This window comes from Dermacentor silvarum, chromosome 1, assembly GCF_013339745.2.
Source record: "Dermacentor silvarum isolate Dsil-2018 chromosome 1, BIME_Dsil_1.4, whole genome shotgun sequence".
Taxonomy (NCBI): domain Eukaryota; kingdom Metazoa; phylum Arthropoda; class Arachnida; order Ixodida; family Ixodidae; genus Dermacentor; species Dermacentor silvarum.
Window position 1 is genome coordinate 164,279,682 of NC_051154.1, and position 11,077 is coordinate 164,290,758.

At 43.3% G+C, this 11,077-nt stretch overlaps 1 protein-coding gene across 2 annotated transcripts in view; it reads left to right on the top strand.

The window, feature by feature from the left end:
• LOC119436347 (uncharacterized) overlaps window positions 1-10,779 on the top strand; it is a 60,773-nt gene extending 49,994 nt beyond the window's left edge. Inside the window, exons 1-5 of one of the 2 annotated variants that reach the window (XM_037703166.2) lie at window positions 6,006-6,066; window positions 6,492-6,623; window positions 7,434-7,643; window positions 8,338-8,565; window positions 10,627-10,779. In XM_037703166.2, coding sequence (XP_037559094.1) covers window positions 6,498-6,623; window positions 7,434-7,643; window positions 8,338-8,565; window positions 10,627-10,695 — 633 coding nt within the window. In that variant the 5' untranslated portion in view covers window positions 6,006-6,066; window positions 6,492-6,497 and the 3' untranslated portion in view covers window positions 10,696-10,779. Of the gene's footprint in view, window positions 1-6,005; window positions 6,067-6,491; window positions 6,624-7,433; window positions 7,644-8,337; window positions 8,566-10,626 lie in introns of those variants that run through there. The other variant, XM_049657146.1, reaches the window with a different exon arrangement.
• The last annotated feature ends 298 nt before the right edge of the window (window positions 10,780-11,077 follow it).

The following is an 11,077-nucleotide window of genomic DNA, read 5'->3' on the forward strand; positions in this document are numbered from 1 at the left end:
TAATTCACAAAAACATTTCATAATTCCATAAATCATTTCATAACCCCATATACTAGCCGCCGTCTGTTGGGCGGCAGACCGCGACGCCCAGCCGACAACGAGCAGACGACGAGGGGAGCAGCAACACGTACGTAGTGATTACTGATGGTATTGGTTGACGACTTCAAAATTTTTGTTCTCGCTTCAAACAAAATTTACTCGAATAAAAAGTTCTAAATCACAAGCTAAGAGGTCGGTGCGCATATTGATGTTTGCAGGTGTCTTTCTATAAAAATGTATGCCTTAAAAATTTCAAATTATTTTTAGCATACACCATAGCAACATGCAAAAAGGAAGAAAAATTATTGTAGGTGAAAATTTTGTGCAGTTTATGCGAAAAAATTTCTGAAAACACGACATTTTTTGCTTTTTTACTGAGCCAAATAAACGCGATAAATTCTGAAATGCATTCAGTTATCACAATATATGAAAGAAGGATGCCCCTAGAATGCTCTAAAATAAAATTTGTTGTTGCACCTAGTTTCAGACTTGAATAAAAAAAATTTACCTCCAACCAACTATTGCTTCTTTGCGGAAACTTTAAAGAGCGCTCACATGATCAAACATTTTTTTTTTTTCGACTAAAATACTTTGGTGAAACCTTATGAACCCAAAAGCCATCTAGCCCAATTTTTTCAAGAAAATCAACGATGGTCGCTTTTTGGGCTGGGACGTTTCGCGTGGAATGACCCAGATACAATAATATGTAACGTAATATGTAATATATACTGTAACGATGTAACGGCGCACCGACGGGGGGGGGGGGGGGATTCGGGGGCTCTAACGTCCCCCCCCCCCTGAGGCCAAGTGAAACACCCCCCCCCCCTCTAATGTTTAACCCCCTTTTCTTTCCTTGCGCCTTTCAGTACTACAACTAAGATGTACGTATAAGACGCGCAATCGTCTGCACACTGGCAAACTTGCACAAAAAGCGCATTTTTTGACAATTTCTCGTGAAGAAATTGAAATTAATGCTGTTTAGATGGTATTGGCAAACTAAGGCAAACTGTCAACCCCCCCCCCCCCCCCCCTGGCAGAGATCCTGGGTGCGCTACTGGTAACGATTCCATTCCGATACCGTTTCTTGTCGCGCTTCATCAGTGGTCAGAGCGGCGCTCTGCCCGTGCTATCAACGGGATTAGCCGGCCGTGAATGGTGGATGATAAGAGAGGCATCGTATCTTTGGAATCGAGCGGAAGGAATCGGTACATTACACCGGCTCTGGTTTCCATGTAGATACAGAACCTCATTTGCGAAAAATTTAGGTATATCTAACATTATAGCCACAGAGTCTGCACCTCCACTACCAGTATAGAACAATGGGGCAAAGCTATAGGCAGAAAAGCCAGAGTTGCCGAAATTTTCATACTGGGCGAGCACACATGCGATAGGCTGCTAATAGGGCGACTGCGCATACCTGATCAACCTTGTTGCTTTGTCCATATACAGCTTATCAACCGCATGCACACATTTTGTAGCGTGCGCACGCCAAGCGAATTTATGACACGCCGAGCGAGCCACTTGACTGTTTCTGTATATACTTGCAGAATAATTGGAGGGGGGGGGGGGGGGGAGAAATTTCAGAAAAACAATAAAGAGATATATACGTATAGACCTTTAGAGAAAATACGAGCAAAGATCCCTTGCTTACATCAAAGGACAGGCGGATGGCATGTAAACCTTCTATAGGACAAACAGGTAAAAATTAGGGTAGGTATTAATTAGTACACTGCGTGAATGTCACTTGCCAATGAGAAAAACTCGATATCATCCGCATCAACCTAAGTGTGCACAACTTTTATGGCATGCTATGGAGCTCACAAAGTATTAACTTAATGCCACGGAGAATGGACGGCCTTTTGAAGAACCCAATTGGCTGCGCTTGTATCTAATTACTTTAGAGGCCGCATTGAAAGCGATAAGATTTTCCGCTACTTGAATATTCTGAAATTTATGGTAAATGGGAAAGTTAGGAACTCGCCGTCCCTTGATTAAGATATCGCGTATTCGACGCTATAGTAGGCTTTTGAAATGCCAATTGCGACAAGCATGGCACGTTGCTCTTGGAGCCGCGCAAGTTGTATACGACTTTCGCGGTTATATATGAGGCCGTCATATTGAAGACCAAGGACTGAAACCAATTTAACTGGGGCTCAGCAATGTACTCTCATTAATAAAATCCATAACGCGGACATGTCAAGCCCTTGGCTATTAACTTTAATTTGGAGTTAGCCGGATATTGTCTACTTGGAGACCTTTCAATCGCGATCGATCCCGATCAGGACCAAATTTCTCCATCGCCATCGGCTCCTTTGCGTAAGCTGCGGAAGGGATCCAATCACAATCGAGGAATTCGATCTCGATCGGGCTTGATCGCGAAAGTGCTCCGTGTGACTGGAGTATTAGATATGTCCGTCAAGCGCATTTTTAAGCACATTCTCAGGAGTTTTCTATGACAACGGAAGCAATGTAATTTTTGCAGAATAATTGTATACTACCTAGAAGGTCACTTTCAACATTGCCGAAGTGAAATCATTGGTGTCACTTCGGCCATGTTGGACAGCGCAGTACTTCAACGCACTGCGCTGCCGGACAGCGCAGTAAGGAAAAATTCTGATCGCATTTCTGCTTTGGGAAACCCAAGGAATCTTCCGGTTTTCCTCTATTAACATTGCTCTCACAAAAAGAAAAGGAAAGTTGGTGATGCAGAGTATGTATATTTCCGGATTTCCAGTCACGAAAGCAAGTGAGGTGAAGTGAAATGAGGGAGGGACAAATGAAGATGTACGTCCTTGTAGTACGCATCCCTAACGCTTTGTCCGCGTTTTCTCGAACATAATTAACTTAAAGGAACTGCGAATCACAGATTAATCATCGAGGAAACTTTTCAACAAAATATTGGTCCTGTACGTTTGCGTTTTATTTTCGGCCAAGTACTGCGATTCTAACGTGTGGAATAGAGTTGCTATATATGGCTCCCGCAGGGAGCCAGAGTTGGGCCTCTGTTTTCCATTCGCATGCCATTCGCCAAGCGCGGTCACGTGCAACTCTAAATTACTGCAGAGAAGCCGACCTACCGCGACGCTGTTCCTCCTTTTGGCCTCGTGAACTCCAGTGCCATCGCCATCTGCGCGGCACATTTGATTTTGTCTTAAGACGCGGCAGCTTTTGCGCGGGTGCATTATTAAGACGAAAGCGTTACATGTCTCGTTTTGAGGTGACTGAAAAAGTAGAGCCAAAATCGGTAAAAAAATATGTACAAAAAATCAATAACCCAATAAGATCATTAGAAACCCCATAACATTATATATCAATCGATAGGTAATTACATGAGAAATATAGAGAGCCATAAATGATCATGATAGTCATTAAATAAATTATTTTATTGAGCATGACAAAGCGGAAAAATGGGTAAAAAACCCCAAATTGGCAAAGAATCGAGAATTAACGATGGTAATGGGTGCAAGTACGGTAATGTTAGCAACGATAATGATAGTAGAATATAATAATGACTGAATAATGAGCATGACTCAGCAAAAATGACAATGACTCCGCGAAAAAAGCTTGACACTCAAAAACCACTGGAATGGGTTCGGACGTGGGTACTAAGTGAAGGAAACACTAAAGGATGATGGTAGAATTCATAGTCATGAGCATCACTCAGCAAAAATGACAATGACTCAGCGAAAAAGATAAACACTCAAAAACCACTGAAATGGGTTCGGACGGGCGTACTAAGTGAAGGAAACACTAAAGGATGGGGGTAGTATAGTCGTGACCATGACTCAGCAATTAAGAGTGAATCAAGGTGTTATGGAGTGGGGGAGTGACTTGCAAAAATATATGTGACTTGAGGGTCCAAGTGAGAGTGACTAAACAAAAAAACGTGCTGAGTTACGGTTCGAGTTTGGTGAATCATAGGAAGGGTGACTTGCAAAAAACATTATGACTTGCAAAATGACTTCAAAATACGGGTTCAGAGAGACGATGGCTCAGCAAAACAAAAAAGTGCTGAGTCACGGTCCGAGTTTGGTGAATAAAGGATGACTTGCAGAAATGACTTTGCAAAATGCGTAAAAAATGTGAATAATGAAAACAAAGTAAATGCCAAAAGAAATTTCACAAAGCGTAAAAGTGCTCGTCGTGCCATTGAGTTAGCGGCGCTTTGGCTTTCGCCTTCGAGTCGTCTTAGTTGTAGTGTAATAAGGGACCCCTACTAATATGTGCGAATCGCGTAACGTCTTTCTGTTCAGTTCTGTGCCTATTACATGCGTTACCAGTATGACAAGTCGCGGCACCTGTCAATGAGACCAAACAAAGCAAACAAAACAAGAGCGCGTGAGAGCTGACGCGAGCAGACGATAATACGAAACAAACGGTCCGGCTGCACCACATACGAGTACGCATTGAGCCGTCGGGCGGGTCCGCATCATAGAGTTTCTCACTATAACACCTAGAGGGTAATCTGGCGCCACCGTCTATGCGAGTCCGAGTACGCTCTTGAACGCAGCCCCTGTGCGAATGAGAGGTGGCTTCACTGCACAAATTTGGATTGCAAGATGGCGGACCTATGCCCAACTCTGGCTCTCTGCGGGAGCTATATACAGTAACTCTAGTGGGGAATTGCGCGGAGAGCATCCTGCGGCAAGACGCAGCTAACGATTGTTCGTGCGAGAGAGGGCGAGAGTATGCGCGGCAGGGAAGCCAACAAAGAGCCCTTGAAAGCTTGAGTTTTTAAAACACAAGGAGAGATTTATACCGGAACCGTAAAAGCCGTTATTTTATACTTTGCGTTTGGTTTCGTCCTGTACCTATTCTTTATCTTCTCTGTGTTTCTTTCTTTTTTTTTCCAGACCCTATTAAAGTAACCAGCGCCATTTCTCCAAGGTATGAAATTTATCTCGGAAACTGCGTCACATGATTGCAGAAACAGCTTGCAGATAGCCAAGCATACACGCAGCCTTTAGAAATAAACACTCGTTATACTTATTGCGCTGGCGACAAAAAGTTCGTTGCTCTACTCATGATGATTATCAAATTGTCAACTACGCTAAAATCAATTTAGAGAATAGGAATAATGAGAAGCGAACCCAATCAGTCATTTTTTACCGATTGAAAAAAAAAGGGAAAAAAAAAACATTTTCAGAACCCACAAGAAATTGCAGAATGACTGCTAAGAGGTCGAAAAGCCTTTTACAGCAGGTGGCAAGATGTCGGGGGAGAGAAGTATCTGATGTAATTTTGAGCTCTGTACTTACTGAGAGGGTCGATACGACAGAGTGAATGGAACTCGCCTCGTAAGTGCACGATGACGCCGCGTCTTCTTCGACGACCTTTTCTGTGATAGTCATTTGCCCCATAGTGAGCAGCACACAAATTATACTCCACAACTTGAACCAAGAAAATAACATTAATTTCTGCAACATTGTTTTGCACCTTATCATGACGAACAAACAAAGCGGCAGTCACTGCGCACAGCAGTACCGTTCTGCAAAGACGATGACTGTGCCAGCTTCGGCGCGATTTCCTGTAGCAGGTTTCATATTGCTCATATCGTTGCCGTGGGCTTATACAGCTACCTATGACGTAAATGTGAAATGCAAGCCTAAGCAGTCGTTAGAAATAACTCAGAGCAAAATGCACTTTATAAAATAGAAAATATATGTGTCTTCAACTTCGCAGATTTCTTCGCACACGCCGAGCAGTAAAAAGCTGTTACAATTAAACCTGTATGTAGCACATAAAAAATAAATGAATTCCATAGAAGTGGCCCTCTTTCTGTTTATAGAAAGTTATCGTAGCCTTTCTGTACGCTGTGCGTACACTAGAGGCAATGTCCACAGGTGTCGAAAAGTATTTTAAACGGGAAGATCCGTGCATTAGCCGCGCACAGCGAAAAACTGAAAACATATTTTTGTCGCCAGGGGGCGAGCAAGGTTTTACCGGAAGTTCTCGACTTGACGCTAGGTCCGCACTGATCCAGCCTTTTCCTATTCTTCTAGCTGCCACGAGCGGTGAGTGTGTTAGGTGCGTGATATATTTTTTACGATAATAGAGAGTTCTGCCCAAATTTAATTGAAAATTGGATTAAGTGAGCATTTATGAATGTTATATGAGGTGTTCAGCAGTGCAACGTTGAGATGTTATGGCCTTTTGGTGTTTTTAAAAGTACATGACCGGTTTCTTGAGCTGCTTAAGCCTAACAGTGTCTTGGTTCAAAACGTGTTCAACAAGGTTGTATTCGAGTACTCTAACATATGATCGTCGCTTCGCTCCATGTATTTACTGTTGTTGCATTTTCTCCTAACGTTTTTGCAGTTATTTAGCAAGAGAAAACTAGCTACTTTTTAAGTTGGTGGCAATTGTGCTTGGCGACTGGCACCTGCCATTGGCATGTGGGTGACCACGTTGTCCGTGCCGGCGTCTGGGTAATATTGGGCATTCTTTCACAGCTCAAAATGACGGACTGCTGGGATGATCCTGCGCCTACTACGGTGACAGTTGTTCCTACGGAGCAACTGGAAACAAAACTTTTTGGACGTTGGAGCTCAAGCGATGTGCAAGTCAGCGATATCGGTCTCACTGTAAGTGCTGTCTGCGTATGATCAAGTCTACCACCCTCTGCTTGTGCTGTATTTTGTTAACGAGGCCTTGTGCAAGGGAGAACTGTTGTGATCACCAGTTATTGTCGCTCTGTACACATTGTGTATGCTTTTATTAAGCGCCGTTTGACGTGTTTCCAACGTGACTCGGGAATTTGTGCACATTCCTTAAATTTCGAATTTTTTATATGTTGGCTAGAATGCGGACGGATCCGAGTGAGCGAGCTCGAGTGGATCCTAGGGCTGCGAGTCTAGAGTGAGCCCGGCTGAGCAGAATTATGCTGAGTGAGCTCTAAGCAAAAAATAAATTCTGTGAGTTTCATTTTGCCGACCTATGCAATGCTCTTCGCTTGCGCCCCGACTACTCACACTCGCCCCCAGCTGCCGTAAGCAATTGCAATATGCAACTTGCGTATTGTAACCAGTTAACGTAGGCCTGCAGATACTCGTGTCACGCATTAAAAGGAGTGCTAGTCGGCATAATTGTACTCTCTACAAACTGTCGTGCGTAAGTGGACATAACGGCACATGTTAAGCAAGCAAGAGTGTGTTGAATGAAACAAGACGAGAACGGCAAATACGAGAAATGTCTGTCGTTCTTGCAGTCGTTTGCATTTCATCTGCTGGTTCTACACTGCATTGCTGACTAGCTCAAGATTAGCCTCCATAATCATGTTCAGTTGAGGTTAGCCTTTGAATTTAGTGTTAAGGCCTGGTAGGGCTCGTATTCTCTGCATTCCACTTAGTAAAGTGAAACAAATGACAGCTTCTGCATTTGCTGTTTTTGTGCAGGACTACATTGCAGTGAAGGAGAAACATGCCAAGTACTTGCCCCACTCCTCTGGACGTTATGCATCCAAGAGGTTCCGCAAGGCCCAGTGCCCCATTGTGGAGCGTCTGACCAACTCCATGATGATGCACGGCCGCAACAATGGCAAGAAGCTGCTTTCAGTGAAGATTGTCAAGCACTCCTTCGAGATCATACACCTTCTTACTGGAGAGGTCTGGCATCATTACTCGTAGTCCCACTTCCAAGTCAAATGTCATATTTGTAACAAATAATGGCTTTACAGGTGCATGGGGTTACCGGAGAGGGTCATATAGTCTGCAAAGTCCTGTTGGCAAACTGCGCATGCAACTAATGAGCAAAATTTTCTTCTTGATGGCAATGAAATATTGTCGCTGATTGCCAGTTCCTTTTCAGTGACAAAATTTCATTGCTAATGCAGCCATCCATGACCTATTTCTTTTCCATAAAACACATCACTGCAGCTTCTCTGTTGTGCCTCGTGTTGCGTCTGCCTCATTAGAAATCGCAGCAGAGAAGCTTTACTGATGCCACTTGGGCTAGACTTGCCAAATATGGCTAAGAGAACTACTTGTGTATCTATTTGTGCATGTTTTTACATGTGGTGCTCTTGGCTATTGTTCAAGTCAGGTTAAAAATAACTAGGTTGTACATTTTTATTCAAGTCTGTTATGCGAGTAACATCAGCATGCTGGATAAGGATAGCTTGTAATGAAACAGCTGTGATGTCAGTTACGCTTCTTGTTGCTTGTAAGCTTAATGTGTCCTCAAATTGGCACATGGAGGAGTAGAAGGCACTTTGTTGCATTGAGTGATGAAAGTGTCAGCTGCAAATCTGTCGGTGTGTGGACAAGTGGGTAATGTGTGATTCTGTGTTTGTTGGTACAGAACCCTTTGCAGGTGGTGGTGAACGCTATCATCAACAGTGGACCACGTGAGGACTCTACGCGCATTGGGCGTGCTGGCACAGTGCGTCGTCAGGCCGTGGATGTGTCGCCGCTGCGCCGGGTGAACCAGGCCATCTGGCTGCTGTGCACAGGTGCCCGTGAGAGTGCTTTCCGCAACATCAAAACCATTGCAGAGTGCTTGGCTGATGAGCTCATCAATGCAGCCAAGGTGAGTCACTTAACGCTGAAATATGCATATGCCACATGGGTGCAGAATGACAGTAGGTGCCCGAATTTCTTGCATCTAAATGCCAATAAAATAGGGTTGGCAAAGTTTTCAAAGTACCTGTTTCTTCTGCGAACTATCTTCACATTTGTCGGCGTGCATAACCTTGACTTGCACATTGCTGAACTGGGGCGCCTTTTCCCTTTGTGTCAGTGGCATCTGTTAGAAAGGTGTTTGTTGATGTAGGAGCTTCACTCTATAATTGCAGCATTTATTTAATTGCTTAAAAGGGATGTGTAGCGCCAGCACAAATGCGTTTAAAGAGCCCTAAACCACCTCTGTTTTTTTTTTTTTTTTTCATAATTTAAATAAATATGCACATCATGTGCAGTGTATTGGGACGTTCATCTTTTGTGAGAATGGCAGGGCTATGTGCCACGGGAAAGCCACAACTTCAAAAAACAATCCCGTGCTCCTCTTCACGGGCTTTTCTGGTCATTTTGCATGTCATGGCACCAGCAGGGTGATCTCACCAGGGTAAAAACTTATTCGGTAGAGAATAGCACTAACATGGAGAAAGCTGCCTGTGTGTTCTGCGAAGGGAGTCTAGCGCAGAGGTCCATTAGGGCGAACTATGGAAGAGTCTTTCTTGTCTGTTGATGCGACCTGTTGCTCTTGCTGCACTGCATGGAGTTGGTGAGAGCGCCAGAGGGGAGGGTAGTGAAGCTAGCAAGAAAACGCAGTGACCACTAACTTGTTCATCGAATGCCTGTAACTTTTAACAATTATTATTTCGTCATTGGCTTGAATGCCAGTATGCTGCCATTATCACTGGGATTATCCTCTTGGTGCTGTGTGTAAGAAAAAAAAACATGGAGCATTACAAAATGCAGGCGGTGCTTGAACAAATTGTCTTTGATTTACGAGCGCATAATTGTGTTTTTGGAGTAGTGGTTTAGAAGCAAAGGTTGCACACATCGTAGACAGCATTATAGTGTAATGGCAGCTCGCTATTTATGAGCTTAGCATTTGTGTGAAATGACACAATGTGTGTGTTGTGTCCTTTTTTTTTTTCATATTTTTCTGCTAAAGAGGAGTCGGCATATCAAGTTTGCTTTCATTGCAAGAGTCTTGCAACCTGCTGTAAAATTGTATGAAGAAGCGTGTTTTTTGCTCTTTATATCTTTTTGATGCTAGATGCATTTGAAAACTTGCAGGATATTGTTAGTGTGATGTCAAGGCATTCTACAACTTAAAATGTTGCACTGCCCCATTGCTATTTCTTAGAGATACAGCAAATCGGTTCAGACGGGGTGCAGTATGTTGAAGCTTGTTTTCATTCTTTTGGTGCACAAATGTTGAGTACTGGAAGAGAAAACAATGAACTTCCCTCCTTTTTTTTTTTTTTTTTTTAATGCTTTGTCCTCGCAACAGCACCGGTACATCAATATGACATCATGGTTTTCAAGTATTTTTTTGTATTGGGCCAGTTTTAACACTGAAAAAACTCATAAGTATTTCTAGGTTTTCATGCCATTGCATCATTTATTCTTAGGTTGAGTCCTCGGTTTGTTTAGATCAATGTAATCTATCCGTGAACAATTGCCTAAACTGAAGGGAATGCTAACTAAATCCGTGACATCATGAACAGCTGGTACAGGACCTTCAATAGGGGGTCCCCCCACTCATTTTTCGTTTGTGTTTTCTGGCGTTCCAAGTCCCTTCCACTTATCGCAAGAGTGAGCTTTTTGGCATCCTGGAAATGTGATTTACTCATACAGTTAACTTATGCTCCTCTTTGGTATTGCCTTTAGGATAAGTGGCATTGTCATAATGCTAGATATTTGCATAATGTGGTTTTCTCCTTTGTGTTGCTATAGAGCATCTGAAAATTGTACTGTTCTGTAACCTGGCGGCCTCCAACAAAACCCTGAAGTAAATGTCAGCAATGACTTGCTCCGGCACTCTTATTGGGTGTGGGGCTGTCTATAGCAACACATCTATGAGCTGCAAGAATACTGATGCATAAATTTTTCATTTGCTCACCTGACCTTTATTTTGCAGGGCTCGTCAAACAGCTACGCGATCAAGAAGAAAGACGAGCTCGAGCGTGTGGCCAAGTCCAACCGTTAAGGGCAGCATGGTATTATCCTGTGGGGAATAAAAAAATGCAGTTGCTGCTCCAGGCTTTCATCTTTCGGCTCACTTCTTCTAAGTTCTCTGTGCATTTGCAACTTACAAAATCAATTGCAGCTGTGGCTTGGTGGTCTCATGTGCCATCATGTCTTCGCTAGCTTGAGCTTACTGCATTGTCTTGCATTAAGCTCAAGCCTGGTACTAGAGTTGCATACAGTATCACGGCAGCCACATTTCGATGGGGGCGAAATGCAAAAACACCTGTGTACTTAGATGCACATTAAAGAACCCCAGGTGGTCCAAATTTCCGGAGTGCCCCACTATGGTGTGCCTCATAATCAGTTCGTGGTTTTGGCACGTAAAACCCCATAGTTTAATT